This window comes from Cryptotermes secundus, unplaced genomic scaffold (genome assembly GCF_002891405.2).
Source record: "Cryptotermes secundus unplaced genomic scaffold, Csec_1.0 scaffold101, whole genome shotgun sequence".
In the NCBI taxonomy this organism is placed as follows: domain Eukaryota; kingdom Metazoa; phylum Arthropoda; class Insecta; order Blattodea; family Kalotermitidae; genus Cryptotermes; species Cryptotermes secundus.
The window spans coordinates 613,232-630,661 of NW_019720704.1; the positions used below are offsets into that span (position 1 = coordinate 613,232).

The following is a 17,430-nucleotide window of genomic DNA, read 5'->3' on the forward strand; positions in this document are numbered from 1 at the left end:
CACTGGTCCCTGTTCTGAGCCAGATGAATCCAGTCCTCACCATCACACCGTTTTTGTAACATCTACTTTAGTCTTATCCTTCTGTCTATATTCAGGTAAAAATTCTATCCAATGTAGAATAAAATATTGTCACATAGTAAAGAGTGACTATAGATGGAGTTTTTGATTGGATATTATATTTATTGACCACTTATAGGTCATAATTACAAATAACTATAACATTATTGATTAATCCACACTTTACACTATCATGCTAAGTCTTTTGAAGCCTGCAGTGTCTTCACTAGTAGTTGCTGGGTAATGGCTAGTCCTCTACTTCTGTGCACAAGTCCTCTCTGAATGGGGGCTCCCTTCTAACTGCCTCTTTTTTCCACAGACTCCCATACAGAACAGACTTGGTTGCCCCAGGTGTCTTCTTCATAACTCTTCAGCATGGCCCATATAGACAACACACCATTCATTCTCGTGTGCTAACCATTTTTGTAGGAAAGTGTTCATGTCACCCAACAATGGGATGCTTAACCCCGTTTATTAAGAATCTGCTGCCCTAAAACTGGCATTGTTTTCCGACCATTACCAGCAATGGATCTACATGCCACAATATTAATGTATTTACTGATGTTTTGTGTACACACAAATGCTTTTATACACACACACACACAACCCCCCCCCAGCAGTAACAACAACAGCAACAAAAACAACAATGACAACAAGAACAACAGGTGCTATGACTACAACAATGATAATGACAACAACAGCAAAATTCTTTGGTATAGCAACAGTAAATGGCCACATTCCACATAACTACAACATGATATTTAAGTGTAATGAGATACATTTTAGTTTTTAAAATTACATTATATAATTTTATACTACAATCAGTTTTTACTTTGTTATAGTGTCACCAGTGCTTATTGAGGAAGTAGCCTTGTGTACATTGATCAATGCTGCAGGTATACGATGGACCTTGGAGATCTCCAGATTTTGGTAGGTCGTGTGCGTGACAACTTCAAGTATGCTCACCAGCGTGGTACCTCCACTCTGCATGTTGTTGATCGTTTCAACATCTCATTACAAGTGGAACGCAGAGTTGTCTTCACAACTGATCCCCAATTTCCAAGCCTCACTCTCTCTGGAAACTTACCTCGATTAGTGGTTCATGTCAATGAACAGAAGATTGATGCTTTGAGAACTATGGTGGCCATTATTAGTGGCAATGGACTTCCTTCTCCATTTAGGTGAGTATTTACTTTCATAACACATTGAGACCCACACACATGAAGCCTGGCTGTTCTGTGATAGCTTTGTAGATGTGGAACTTCGGAAATACATTTCTGGTACCACATGGTATCTAGAACAAGGTATAGATAGAGACAATGATTGTATCAATATAGAAAATATTGATGACTGCAAAATGTAATGCTTCAGTTCTGGACAGTGGAACACGGTTACATATATGACATTACCTAGTATCATACTGTTATTAACAGCAAGGAGACTCAGGAATTTACAAGGATTTTTGTTTCATTGTGGTCAGTGTGTATGCAACATTATTCAGAAGTATGGAGCACTTATTGCACCTGCTGTTGTTGCAGTGAATTAGAAATTTGTTTGCCACTCTTCTGTAATTTACTACTTAAAATTAACATTTTGTGACTCTGCAATATTGCTGAAAATGGGGGAAAGCAATATAGCGGACGTCCTTTCACCCAAGAGAACACACAGGAACAAGAGGAACATAAGTCTCCAGAGTTTTATGTGTCTGGCCATCCACTGATGTTACTACTTTTGTTCTGGAAGTCACTTGAAACGGTTGTACATTGACTGTTCTTTTTGGTGTTTTTATATTGGGATATTATTTAATGTTATGCCATGACCACTTCCTTCCATATCATTTCCCATTTCATTATTCAGTACGATACCATCGTTGGCGCTGTGCAGTGTGAGTTACAGGCAGTATCTCTGCTATGAATAAATATAATGTAGTCCTCCCATTTATACCCTTGTGTCTCTTGTACAGCTAACACATATGGTTTATGTTTCAGGTCTGAACACTGTGCGGGCAGTGACAGTGTAGGTGACACTGTAACGGGCACAGATCAGTGTAACACTTCAGAATCACAAGGCTGGGCAGGCAGGGAGGCGGCTCGGCTTGTAGTGCTCCAGTTTTGCATTGATCAGATGGCACTGGAGGTACTTGTCTTCTACATTAGTGCGATGCTGTTAGCAGATCTATTTTAAATGTAGCTTGGATCAAATGTAGGCATTTGTGTGGCTCATATTTTCAAATCAAATTGAGAATAAATTCTCAATGATGAGTCAAACATTAATTTTTCGTTCTTTAACTTCAGTAATGTTGTGACAGCTGCTTTTGCTTTGCATCTTGGAGTCATACCTGAGGGGATCAGTATTGTATTTTCCTGAAGGGATGATGACTTTTCCTACCCTTTTAAGAGCTAAAAATGTACAGGTCATCATGAGTTTGATTTACATGCATGCATGCACACAGATATGTTGGTAACTAGACATAGGGTTTGGATCAGTAATTGGATTTATTAAACGCTTATAACTCATAACTACATACTATTGTAACTCACTGATTCACACACACCACAGATCACTACAACTACAGTACACACAAAGTCTTCTGTTGATTATGTCTTCACTAGTCATTGCCAGGTAGCGGCTGCTAGCAATGGAGATTCCTCACAGTCAACCATGAACTGCTGCTGCTCATTTGCAACTCAAGACTGAGTCAGAGCCAGAGATGAAGTAACTTTATGACTGGTGGCTTACTGCTAGTCAGTTCATCTTGGTGCCAAGCCCCTTTAAGCTGACTACCAGAGTTGGATTTTTTTTTTCAACTGAATTCTAGCAGTCATAGTCCTTATATAACATCCTCTCTTGTGAATAGGCTTCGCCTTTGTCAAGTGTATGTATTGCACATATAGCATGTTATTGAAAATTCTTCCTTGTACCCTCTGTACAAGTCCTCTTAAGTCCAGGCTTTGCAAAGCAGATCATGTCTGTCTTACATATCTTATGCTACAATGGCAGCTTAGTCACTTGAACGGTCGTAAGCTTGATCACCGGCAAGTTTAAGCCTCTTAAATTTTCTGTGTCTGGCTTTGCCTTATACTCTGCTGCATACATATTCATACTCAAGATTTTGTATGACTTCTGCTTGTTACCTGCACATTTTGTTGCATAATTGTATACATAGGGAAGGTTGAAAGCCATCTGCAAATCACAGACCAGTGTGCACCTTGAAAAAATTTTTTGCACAGGGAGTAGACTCTAATAAATGTTCTGAAGGCCTTGGCTTGAGTCATTTTTGTGTGCAATCTTCATGTAATCCTCATATCAGAGATTATGGCAAGATATTTTACGTGATGGATGAAGGGGATATTGCATCCATTCATAGTAAGACAATCCTCAGGGGGCCTCAAGATTGTTGGTTGGTTGGCCAGTCATTGAAAGTTCTGCTGGCCTTTACCATTACAATCATTCATTTCTGCATTCTCCGCTAGATCCATGACCAAGATTTTTATGCTGTTCTAACCATGTACAAGGGTTGTACTGAAAGTCATGAGCAACAATTTTTTGTAAAGTAACATGCTTTATTATTGACAAACCAAATACACCACCTCAATCTACAGACCTTTCTTTATTTTTCCACATAATCACCACTTCTTTGTACACATTTCTCCCAGCGTTCTGGGAGTTTGAAAATTCCCCTTCTGTAAAATTCCGTTCCAGCCATCCAAAGACACTGACGCATTGCTTTCTGAATTGCCTCCCTTGTCTCAAAATGTTGTCCATGCAGCTGATCCTTCACAAATCCGAAAAGATGGTAGTCAGAGGGTGCCAGATCAGGGCTCTAGGAGGGGTGCGGAAAAACTTCCCACCCCATCTTTGCAATTGCTTCCAATGTGAGGCGAGCAGCGTGGGCGCGAGCGTTGTCATGCAGGATGATGATGTTTTGTCCCGGACGTTTATCGTGCAATGCATGATGGAGCTTGTGAAGTGTCTGGACATAACAAGCAGCATTGATGGTTTGCCCAGGTTGAAGGAATTCAGCCAGAATAAACCCTCTGCATCCCAGAAGACTGTGCCCATCACCTTCGCAGCTGATGGCACTGTCTTTGCCTTCTTTTTTGATGGAGAATGCAAATGGTGCCATTCCATACTCTGCCATTTTGTTTCAGGCTCGAAATGGTGAAACCAGCTTTCGTCACCTGTCACAATACAGAGCAAAAAATCATCGCCTTTGTGTCAATATTTCTGCAGCAGTTCTGAGGTGATGGCTTTTTGCTGACCTTTGTGGTCTTTGGTCAATAACCGCGGGACCCAATGATCACAAACTTTCCTATAGCCCAAGCTTTCGATCGTCTCCTGTACTGCACTGTGCCCTATTCCAAGTTCTCAGGCTATTGTGTCCACAGTCACATGCCTGTCATCTTGAATGATCTCATCCACTCTTTCCTTGTTGCGTTCAGTTGAAGCTGTTTGAGGATGACCACTCTGAGGCTCATCTTTGATGCTGGTGTTCCCATCTTTAAAATGTTTCACCCATCTTCGAACACTGCTCGCACCCATGCACACACTTCCATAAGCACGCTGAAGTCTCTGGTGAATTTGTGCAGCAGGGATTTCCTCTTTCACAAGAAATTCGATGACAGCACGCTGGCAAAATGACATATGGTTGTCGGCCATTTTGTTAGGAGTGATACTGGTCACATGATGCAAACTATTGATGTCACAAGACACTCAAGGTTAACACAACAGCTGGTCCCATCTACCACCATACTCTCTTTCATCTGCTGTTCCCAGGTTGCATGCAAAAAAAAAGTTGCTTGTGACTTTCGGTAAGACCTACGTACGTGTTTTGAAATTGGGCCTCCTCTTTGAAAAAGGAGGGGTTGATCTTTCTATGTAGGTGTTACATTTGTTGCACCATAGTTTCAGCATGAGTCTATCCCTGCAGTCACAACATCCAGGTCACTATGGACTCTGTGCATCCTTTGTCACTGCAGTATACCAAGTAACATTTGTACAAGGTATACAGAAGTTTCCTGTCAGTGAAGGCTTTTGCCTTTTGCAACTCTTCTGAAACTGCAGTTAGTTAGCTGAACTGTCATAGGCCTATTCCTACACTAGGAACACTTCACTTCCTATTGGAAGATTGTCAGCATTTCTAATTCGTGATGAAAACTCTTCCAGTGTTTGAAATGAAGGGTCAAAGTCCATTTGAGAAGAAGGGCAGGTGCTTTGCTGTACAATTGTAGCTGCACTTGCATCACCAGTATCGCTGACCCTGTGTCTCTTATCACCGTCATCCACAAGCATCAGAACTGTTACCTTCAGACGTTAATTCTTTATCACAACAAAAATTAGGTCACTTTTCAATATCTCAATTTTTAGGACGTGCCCATGACGGCAAAATGCTGGTCGTAGCCTCCATGGACATTTTTATGTTAACAAAATGCCAAACAAAGAGCCCCCAGTGAGCTCAGAATGAAATAATTATTATTGTTTTTCTGGTCTATACGTGATGTTGACACATTGCTGAAGTGCTGGAGATACTTATGAACTGCACACAGTCAAATAACTTGAATTCTATATGCGCAGGTGGCACGAGAATAACAAAGGGTATTATGTTCTGCTACACTGTGTGGGACAAAGGGATGTTTGACATGTGTTTAGAGAAAAATTCACACTGCAACACAAGGAGCAACATTTGTTTACTCTCATTAAACATCATTAGATTCTAGGAGTCATCTACATGTCTCTTGTGACTTTCAGAAAATGGTTCATTAGTGTTTAGTATGGAAATAAACTCTCTTTAATCATGGTACCAGTACTTTTCCTGTTGGGATATAGTGGAGGAGATTGGCTTGGACTTGAAGTCATGAGGCATTTTTATAATTACCTTTTATTTCTGTGGCCCACTTTTTGAGAGAAGCAAGATTGGATAGGTGGATGTTTGGGTATTATGCATAGTGGAACTCCCATATAATGTTCCATCACTTAAGGGTGTTTCGTTTTTCAGTGTTAGGTTTCAGTTTTACAAAGACAGTTTTCAGAATGTTAAATTAGGTCCAGCTGTGTGGGATTCTAAGTTCTTGTGGCGGCGACTATGAAGAGTGTGATCTTATGGGTTGTAACGCCATGTAATTTGGAGAGAACTCAACATTTTGTAAGTACTTACCACTTCCATCTTCAAGGCTGAATAGTAAGGCAAGCAAGAAACTAGTGGAAGCCGGCAGCTTAGCTTGCCACCTGATCCTGCTGGTTTCTATTCAGGTCGGAAGATGAATGGTAAGTTCTTATGAATCGTTACGCTGCCTCCAAACTGCATGGTGTTACAACCCATAAGACCATACCATTATATGTCCATTTAAGGTTTTCCTCAGTCTGGTGTTCAAGTCCACTGATCCCAAAGGGAATTTGAATGAGGATTTCATTGTAATTGTGGTAGTCTGCTGTTATGCATCCTATTTGCAAGTTTCTTCCAGTTCAATTTATATTTCTTCTTTTTGCAGAATTGCAATTTGGAGTAGGTCTCTTATTTACAGATACATTCACAACATTGCAGAGAAGCTTAAATATTCAATCTGTCCATTTGTATACATACAAGGTGTGGCAATAAAGAACCCGGATTACTTTTATGACTCATTTCCGGCCACGTCATTGACGAAGAGGAGGGTAGGGCATTGACCCTTGGACTTCCCTCTACCGTCACACAAAGTTTCATTCACGTGCATCGGTTAGTCTGGCCGCGACCATTGTTAGAAGCGGATCGTGTTTCTGAGCTCCGTCGGAATAATGCTGAGTGCTAATGCAGAACANATGAATCCGGTTTCTTTATTGCCACACCTTGTAAAAGAACTTGAGAACAAATAGATGAATTTTCATGAAATTTGATAAAGGAGAATTTTATGAAAGATTGTCAAAATGTTCCAATTTTTATTTACCTCAGACATTTTAACAACCAATTTACATCAATATATGCATGCATTTCTTTGTATAGTATGCTAAATATTTGTCAGAGAGAAGAGTGTTTCAGACAGAAACTGCGGAGGAAAGTTAAACATGAAGAAAGCAGTCTTCTGGGATTTGGCACCGTGTATACGAAGGGGGACCCAAAAATAACCGGAACTGACCTGTTGCGCATGCATGCTTTGTAGTTACGAGTTGTGCTGCTAGGTGGTGTTAGCTGGGGGTCTCCCGCGACTGTTAGTGAGCTGGCATCAGTGTGAGTTAAGTGGTTTGTCTGTGGTGCTCTGTTGTGTGCGTTCCTGTTTCAACCCTTTGGTGATTAGTGAGATGGCCGACCAGAAGGAACAAAGAGTGTGTGTGAAATTTTGCTTGATGAAGATCGTCGAAAGACCATTGACCAACTTTCTGAGGAAACGAACATCTCATGGAGCACGGTCCAGCGAATTTTAACCGAAGGTTTGCACATGAGACGGGTGTCTGCAAAATTTGTTCCTCGCTTGCTCGGAGATGACCAAAGAGAAAACCGCGTGAATGTTTGCCGCGACTTGAAGAGTGAAGTGCAGAATGATCCAGAATTTCACGCACACTCTTTGTTCCTTCTGGTCGGCCATCTCACTAATTACCAAAGGGTTGAAACAGGAACGCACACAACAGAGCACCACAGACAAACCACTTAACTCAGACTGACGCCAGCTCACTAACAGTCGCGGGAGACCCCCAGCTAACACCACCTACAGCACAACTCGTAACTACAAAGCATGCGCGCGCAACAGGTCGGTTCCGGTTATTTTTGGGTCCCCCATCGTATGTGGTGTTAACCGACGTTTCGGAGGAACGTATCGCCTCCATCTTCAGGGTAGAAGAAAAAATATAAGAATTCTGCAAGCGGAGAGACCGTGAGAACCGGTAAAAGCAGACTGTGTGGAAATACACAACTATGCCTCCAAAACGTCGGTTAACACCACATATACACGGTGCCAAATCCCGGAAGACTGCTTTCTTCATAGTCACCGCCGTGAAAGCCTCAAATCTTACAAAGTTAAACATGTTTTATATCCAACACACTTCCTGTGTGATACGTACAGTGTCCAAGATAATTAAACAATATAGATGTGTTACATATTCTCACATATCCTGGTAATGTGACAAGTAATTAATGGGTTCTGGATTAGATGAATCAATCTGTTGGATATTCACCAGGCAGAACTACAGTTGGTTGTAACACAGTCTTACTGTAACTAAAGTCTTCACTTCTGATTCTGTCTTTTGTGTTCTGTCATATTCTGCCTTCTTCTGTGTTCTGTTATATTCTGATCACTTCTGTGTTCTGTTATATTTGTTGCCATGGAAACGTAATTACTGAGCCGTTGTCTAGCAATGGGCTCCTGGCGCTGCCTCCATTGTTGCGGCTTTCAGTCTGTTTCTGAAGTTAAATATTTGACAGTCAGCCTTTGCCTGCTTAACACAGTTGCAGCAAAGCCAGGAAAACAAGAGCAAGGCCATATTGAGTTCAGACTGTGGTTAAATCAGATTTCATCCATGATATGTATGTAATGGCCGTCTTGTAGTGCACTCAATTTCACATGTCACTTCACTACATGTTTTATTATAGTTGATGAAGAATGTACATTTTAATAACTTTATGAAAGACACGTGATGGCAAGCAATGCAGTAGCTTAGCGTAAATAACGCTCCTGAGGATGGCACAGTGTTGCCGAAACATGTAGTGAAGTGACGTGAAATTGAGTGCACTACAAGACGGCCATTATGTACATATCATGGATGAGAATCAGTGCAACAGGACGCTAAAATACAACATTATAAATCAGATTTGTTTAATATTTTTAAGTAGTGATCAGTTGTAATACAACATTGAAGCATACAATAAACAGTTCCCATTTATTTGATTTTGTATTATTGTATGTTATTATGATGAACATTGAAGATTTATCTTTTTTTCTCTGAATATGTATTTCAATATTAGTTTATCATAAGGGAAAAGTGCATAATAGCCTTAATTATTCATTTATAAGTTTTCCTTCTGAAGTGTCCGCTGTATACTTTTACAATATTGTTTTGTTTGATTTTCTGTCTTGTAAAGCTTCTCATATACAGGGTGTCCCAGGAGGAATGTACCAGACTTCGGGAGGGTGTTCCTTATGATAAAGTATGCCACTGGATAAACGCTCATCCCGAACTGTTAAGCATCATTTTATTCATGTTATATTTTAGTGTCCTGTTGCACTGATTTAAGTCCATGATTTATTTAAACCGTCTTGTAGTGCATACACTCATTTATCTCCTTCTCTCCCTCGCACTACATGTTTCGGCATAATAATGCCATCTTCAGGTGCTTACTTATCCACGCCAAACTAGTTCATTGCATGCCTTGCTCTCATATTAAAATAACTAAAATATGTATCTATCATATACATTGTCAAACGTTAAAAATATTAAAATTGTTCAGGATACCACATCACTACGTCGCACCTCACTGTGCCAGTCACGCCCATTCTCCTCTGTTGGAGCACTCCTTCACTATCATGTGTGTGTTGTGCTTTTGTTGTGTCTTGCTCCTGTGACTGCGTGTGTATCACAGTGACGTGCGACGTAGTGATGTGGTATCCTGAACAATTTTAATATTTTTAACGTTTGACAATGTATATGATAGATACATATTTTAGTTATTTTAATATGAGAACAAGGCATCCAATGAACTAGTTTGGCGTGGATAAGTAAGCACCTGAAGATGGCATTATTATGCCGAAACATGTAGTGCGAGGGAGAGAAGGAGATAAATGAGTGTATGCACTACAAGACGGTTTAAATAAATCATGATCATTTTATTCAGTGATGAGGTGTCTTTTACCTGGGATGGTGTAAATAATTTACAAAATGTGCGTACATGGTCCCATAATAATCCACATGAGATAATGGTAACGAAATTCCAGAAGAGATTTTCTGTGATTGTATGATGTGATATGCTTGGGAACAGGTTGATCGGACCTTTTGTGTTTCACAACAATTTAACTGGAAACATGTATGAAGCCTTCCTGAGGAATGAGTTACCATGTCAGCCATGTTACGTCAGTGCTTGCCATTCATGTGTCATGTATAGTGTTTGGAACACTAAGGACAGCTATGACATGGTGTGTGAGTTTTTTGTAGTTCAATTTAATGGCTTCATGTTACTCACAAGTTAGTTTGATGTTACGTACATTATTAACATTACAGAAACCACATATTCCTGCCAGTTTTAATATGTATTTGGTAATCAACAAGTGTGTAATACCGGTCAAAGTTTCACACTCCTGTGGCCATTATCTCCATAACCGTTCAACTTTGGATGTAGGTGTTTTGGGTTATATAGGCATACTTTAACATAAGGAACACCCTCCCGAAGTCTGGCACATTCCTCCTAGGACACCCTGTATATGATGCATATGTGTGATGGTTCATATTCTCTTAGTCTCTTTTATACTATTTTTACTGCCACGAAGCTAATTTGCTATGTAGTTTTGCTTGAAGTTTATTGTGTTGACTTAAAGATTCTGATGTTTATATCCTGGCCCATGTGTGAGAGTGACAATTTAAGGGCTGTGAATCTCATGTCTATAGAACTTAACAAAGCGTAGAGATTCATGCAAGGTGGTTGGTCCGAGTGCAGGTCCAGTCTCGCGGTCGGTGTGTTGCAGAGTTGCAGGTAGCAGGGGTGCGAGCAGCATACACAAAGAGACCATATGACACTAGTGTCTCACTAAGTGTCCACAGTTTGTTGCTTGTTGATGCCCTGCAGATGTTTGGACCAGACTTCGAGCTATTGGTTGCTAGTCATAAGCATGTTGGGTGAGTTGAGCCTGTAACTGTTATGTGTCTGAACATAAAAATGAAATTAGGAATGTAGAGTAATTACTGGTTTAGGCCGCACCATAGCTCAAGCGGTTAGTTGCTGACTTCCCACTGTGGTGGCCCGGGTTCGATCCCAGGTCTGGTCAAGTGGGATTTGTGGTGGACAAAGTGGCGCTGGGGCAGGTTTTCTCCAAGTACTTTGGTTTCCCCCACCAATGTTCATTCCACCAATTGCTCCACAATCACCCTCACCTATCATCTAGGACTGGTACAATAGGCCATAAGTGGCCACAGTACAAGGGACTTAGTCCCACCCCACTAGCAATAATAAATAATAATTACTGGTTTGGTGGGGGGAGTGCAGTGTGCATGTGCACATTTGCATGGTAATGGGCTTTTGGCAGTGTGTCTCAGAAAAGTAAAGGACTTTTGTGTATTTACATTTTGTCTTTGGACTTTATGTAATTCCTCAAGCGGGGGGGGGGGGAGCAGTAATGCTTGTCTTTGAGGGATGCCTGGCCCAGATCTCATCTGTGTCACTGGCTATTCTGACTGAAGTTATTTTTGTTGCGATGTTGCGGTTCTGTACAGATAGAACTGCTGCACTGCAGGAACTGCATCTATACATCATATCAAAAACTTGAACATTGCAGCCCTGTACATACAACACGAGAAGGATATGTGGAACAACATGATCCACTTTCACATATGGGAAACTTTCTGAAAGCAGCACAACCTAGAAAGCCACAAAAAGATCTCAGCTCCCAGTTCCCCACGACACAATACTATAACGTAAAATATCTTTACACGTTAAGATATGTAGTGGTTACAAAAACTTAAATGCGTAATATTGACCATTATGAGTTATATTAATTGGGAATTTTAACAGCAATTTCAATTTTACATGTTTTAATTTGCCACCTTTTCCATATTTTTATGTCAAGTTATAACTGTTTTAAATAACAAAGTGTATTATTAGTTATATTAACTAGGAATTTTTAACTCTAATTTCAATTTTACATGTTCTAATTTGTTACCTGTTCAATATTATTTTTATGTCAAATTATAATTATTTTAAATAACAAAGTGCATTATCAGGGCACTAGTATGAATTCATATTGAATAAATGATGCAACTCAGAAACTGGCACCAAGTGTTCATGTATGCCTGAGGATGGCCAAGGTAAGGGTCAAAACATGTAGTGAAGTCATTAACAGCAAAATAAAGCAGATGTTGACATGATAGTGTCTATCTTGTTTATTTTCTGAACTTATAGTTGTGTAGACTGTCTCAGAATCATATTCTTCAAGTATTGTTGGCAAGCCTGAAAACCTACTGCCATGTTATCACTGCTGTTTATTATTGGCTCACTGTGTGTAACTGGCATACAGCAACTTAACAGAGTCATGGAAGTGCAATTTTTTCATTGTCTAGTGACCTCAGTATTCGATTGTTGCTGTAATTTTTTAGCATATGTCTTCAGCTTCCATGGAGTATATGACATTCATTGGTGTACAAAATGTTTGGAGTTTAACTAAGATGGGTGGTAGGATTACTTACCGGACACTGCCACCTGAAAAGACACCTTTTCAAGTTGGGACTGACAGATAACCCAACTTGTGAGAGGTGCCTACAAGAAAACGAATCAGCTGCACACATCCTGTGTGATTGTGAGGCCATAGCTTATGTAAGATTTTGTCACTTGGGTCAGTTTCTTATGGAAACAAGTGACTTTATGATGCCCCCATAAGCAGGGTCATACACTATATTAAAAGTGTAGGATTAATAAAGGGCTAATCCAAAGGGAAGCACAATAGATCATTGAAGTTTGCATTGCGGGATTTGGTTTTTATGGCCCACCCCTTACATACATACATACAAATGTTTGGAATACTTTCTTTATACAAAACCGAAGTTTTTAGTGTGCTTCTACAGTGCCAGCCTTGGTGACACTGAGGGCACAAAAAGGCCGACCTTGATGATATTGTAAATGTGATAGTTGTTAAAGTTCATGTCTGATGTATCCTGAAGAAGCTGTGTAGACCTTGTTCATTTTAAGTGATGGTTGTATGTGTATCACAGAATAGAGGACTCGGAGGATGCAGTGGTTTTCTGAGGCCCTGGGAAACACACAAGCTGTAAATGGGATACATCTGTGAGCTAATCCTGTAACAGGCATAGTATTCCATGCCATACACTAAGTGACCTTTATTGTTGAAAAGCTTCACTCAGCACAGAATGGGTTGCATGAATGTTCTTTCTGAAGACAAAGAATGTTGACTCGCACAGTGAATTATCCACTCAGCAGATGTAGGAGTTCCTCTCACAGTCAGAACACTCTTTAGATGTGCGTGTATACCTTCTATGAGAAAATTAGTGTAAGTTATGCTTTCTGTGAGAACTGAACTTGGTCATTACTGTCTTGAAGATTTACACTTTGGAAGTGAAGACATCTCTTTCAGCAAAGAAGACACAGGCAGGATACAGAAACTAAACAGATTTGTTGGTACTGATTACTTCAAGAAACTTGATCTGATCTTTCGCTCAAAGATAAACCAGAACAGAACAGAACAGAACAGAACATGGATAAAAAGTGCTCAGGCTATCACTTCAACACCAATGGCTGGTGGTGTTTGCAAGGAAGGTGCAAGAAAGTTCACATGATGGCACCTGAACATGCAGAAAACTTAAGAATCGTGTCATGTGGTAGTGCCACTGTTTAAGTAGTCTCACCAATAAATCTTTCTAAAGGGCAACGAATGAAACCCGAATGGCTGGTTAAGTTACCACTGTTGCCTGTGGCACAGATGTTGCAGGAAGGCAGTATGATGAGTGATATCTTAGTGAATTGGTTTCATCCCTTAGCGATGTTCAAAGCATCGGGCCCTGCTTTCCTATGTTTGAGTGTTCCATTATGAAAGTTGCTGAAAGGTATGATATGACACTCTGTTGCCTACCAGCAATACCACTCACAAAGAGCAGGCAAAGTCAGTGTTCAGAAACGTTGAACACTAATGGGATGCAGAAGTGTTTTGTTATTGGTCTCAATATTAAGGGTGCACAATTATGGTATTACAGTTTGGATACATCTCACATCTTTGTGATAAAGCAATGATGCCTGCAAACATATATGCAAGATTTCATGCTATAGGGATCCTACCATGTGATCCAGGTGTTTACTACCTGAATCTTACGTTACAAGTACTGTATCTGAGACTGCACTTGCAGAGAATGCTGAAATAAGCAGAACTGAAAAGGACCAACCATTGCCATTGCCAGTACCTCCTCCTGTATCAGTGTGTAATGGACCAAGGTCTGCAAGTAATCAGAGACCTAAAATTTAGTTAATGTGGGATGTGTGGAAATTCTGCATCCCCAGTTACAGTGAAATGAATTATTGGTAATGATGCAGAATGTGTAGCCAGCCAGTCATTTCATGAAGTGCTGCAAACATGCCAAGAAGGAGCATAAATGAATTATCAGTATTGATGCAGAAAATGTAGCCAGCCAGTCATTTCATGAAGTGCTGCAAACATGCCAAGAAGGAGCATAAATGAATTATCAGTATTGATGCAGAAAATGTAGCCAGCCAGTCATTTCATGAAGTGCTGCAAAGATGCCAAAAAGGAGCATAAATGAGTAGAGGAAAGCTCAGAATTAAAGATACATGTATTATTCTTGAAATATGCATAAGAAAAAAAACAGGCAGATGGAAGAGAAAAGGAAAAGCAAGCAAATCTGGCCAAATCATGGGGTAGCTAGTCTTAACCCATTTGTTGATACAGTACAATGAAATGTGTCTATGCACTGTGTGTGGCAAGTATATCCATGAAGAATGTACTGAACTCATTGCTGCAGAGAAGGAGATTACTTGAGAACATGCATTCTGAATTTATGATTTTTATTAGGTCCTCTCTTTGCACTGGGCACGTGGTAGAATAGTTGGTTGAGGCACTATGCTACAAGCCGGAAGGTCACGGGTTCGATTCCCGATGAGGTGTTTGGATTTCTCGAATTAGCCTAATCTTTCCAGCCACAATATCACCTTGGGGTTGACTCAGCCTCCAACAGAAATGAGTACCGGGAATCTTTCTGGGGGTAAAGGGTGGCCGGCACATAAGTCTGACAACTTTACCGCCATCTCTGAGCTGATTGTCTAAAAATGTAGGAGCATTGACCTCTCATAACTGTATGGGCCATTATGTCCTGTTAAAGGGATAGCTTTACCTTTTTTTACCTCTGTTTGCACACACTCTTGAAGAAGTCAAAGATTTTTTTGTTAGGGAAGAATGTAATTTTGATTTTCAGTATTATTCGTTAATATTGTGATGTGATGGCTGAAAGCAAGAAGAGACAATCTTTTCTTGGCAACAGCATGGTAATCACACTTCTGTGTGCAACAGATATGCATGCAACAGTGGAAGAACTGCTGGAAGTGGCGTTTCAGTGTTGTCTGTACTGAGTTTGTTAATGAGGACCAAATGGGAGTCGGTGGTCAGCAGTTGGCAGATGGCAGTTAAAAGTCAACACTCACAATCCATGGCTGGCTGTGAGCACAGATGCAGGAGAATCTTCACCATTAGAAGGTGCTGCCAAGCGTTGACTAGTGAAAACAGAACAGACTTAATGTGTGGTATAGTGATTTGTAGCATGTGTAGATTAGTGAGGATGTTATGGTTATTTGTAATTTCCAATCATAAGCATTCAGCAAATCCCGTTATCAAGCCAACCCCCATATTTGGTCACCAACACGTGACTGTTATATTTCTTCAAAGTTAATGATGTTATATTAATGAGACGCTGTTTAAGTGTGATATTCATCCAGCATTTGTGGTACTTATTTCTTAAAAAGACTACACCATGTTTATCTGTTGTACTGTTTGTGCTACTGAACAAGACTTAAAAGTATTGTGACATGTTGCACAATGGAGGACACCCCCTCCTTACCCAGCAGTGACATGGCAGCTCTGGCCACGGTGACGTGGCGGGTGAGTCAGCGCTCCGTCCCCCCCTCCGCACTGTGACATGGCGCGCAATGCCGCTGTCGACATGGCGTCAGGCAACAGCGGTACTCATTATGTAACAGGCAAACACTGTGACTATATAAGGGAACTACTTTAAAAGTGTATCAGCCACCGAAGTGAGTTCTCAAGTCAGCAGTGAACGAGTTACTGTGTGATCAGGAGTGACACAGTGGAGTATAGCAGCAGTCGCGGAAAGAAGAACCGGACGTGTGTGTAATTGTGTAATTGGGAGTGTGTGATACAGGGACACTTACATAGCTCCCGTACTGTGAATACGTGTAGACTACTGAAGATAGAGTGAACAGATTATTGCGAATAGGGTTATAAAGTGTGAAACCCCGCAACAGTGTGAAGAGATTATTGCGAATAGGGTTATCAAGTGTGAAACCCCCCAACAGTGTTATAATTAATTGTAGCTGATACTTGTAGGTTGTTAAATAAACCAATTAACAATCTGAACGGCGTCTTCAGTAACAAGACACGTTATAGTATTATGGACATGACATCCGTCACAGGATGTAGTTTTCTGCATTATTTTTTTTGTTGATCTGGTGCTTTTTATATGTTTGAAATATTGTGGGCAGTAGGGTGTGTTATTACCTGCATGGACCTCCAATATTGCCAAAATGCACTTTTCTGACTACAGGGTTTTTTTAAATAACTGTTTTATGCACCACAAAGATGACTCTGAACATACTGGATGTTTTGATAATCTGCTGTTTCATTTTCAGATTTTAAACAAGTTCAAGCCTTGAAATGACATTACTTTGTACAGCTACGTTATATAAACTGTACTGCCATATTGTATTATTCATAATCAGAAGTTAGAGGATGGACTTGTATGTATTTCAACAATTTCTATATACTACTAATATTCATTACAACAAGCATTTTAAAAATCTGTTCTTGTAATATCGAGGCTCCTGAACATATCCATAGAGCAGTTTGAATCATATTTTGTTATACCATAAAGGCTACCACTCTCATTTGTCATTCAGGATGGACAGCGTTAGTGGAAGCTTGAGAGACAGTGAGCCAACATCACCAACATCACCAGCATCACCGGATCCTCTTGGGTCCAAGGCTTTCAAAGCGACGTCACCAGTAGCACTGACACAGGCATTGTCCAGTTTGCAGAGTGACCCTGCCTCATCACTCAGAGGTACCTGATGCTGTGTAAATGTGTCTCTTGGCTTTAACCCGTTGCCGTGGTTTGACGTGTATGTTTCGTCAGGTATTTAAATCGTCTGGGGGGGTTCGACGTGTATGTTTTGTCCAGCTGCACACCTATGTTATAACGCCCATAATAATTGATGGTTTTGCTGTAGGTTGTTAGATTTTTCGCTGGCATGTTGTCAGTAGTACAGAGTATAATATGACACGTCTTTATCTGCGCTAAGTCATTGTTACATATGCCTGTCTTGCAGCAAAGTTCCTGTGGCTCTTGCTAGCGGTTTCACCGTAATGAATGTCGTGTTTCCTTTGCTACGAAGTTATAAACAGCAGAGACGTGATGTGATGTGTTTATAATATCATATTGCCCTGAGCTGGCCAC

General features: G+C 40.4%; 1 protein-coding gene across 5 annotated transcripts in view; it reads left to right on the forward strand.

Moving 5' to 3' along the window:
* The window catches only part of LOC111870922 (vacuolar protein sorting-associated protein 13D), a 232,195-nt gene that overhangs the window by 50,753 nt on the left and 164,012 nt on the right, over nt 1–17,430 (forward strand). For all 5 annotated transcript variants that reach the window (XM_023863569.2, XM_023863598.2, XM_023863561.2 and 2 more), the window contains exons 13-16: nt 954–1,238; nt 2,046–2,193; nt 10,670–10,848; nt 16,874–17,037. In XM_023863569.2, coding sequence (XP_023719337.1) covers nt 954–1,238; nt 2,046–2,193; nt 10,670–10,848; nt 16,874–17,037 — 776 coding nt within the window. The remainder of the gene's footprint in view (nt 1–953; nt 1,239–2,045; nt 2,194–10,669; nt 10,849–16,873; nt 17,038–17,430) is intronic.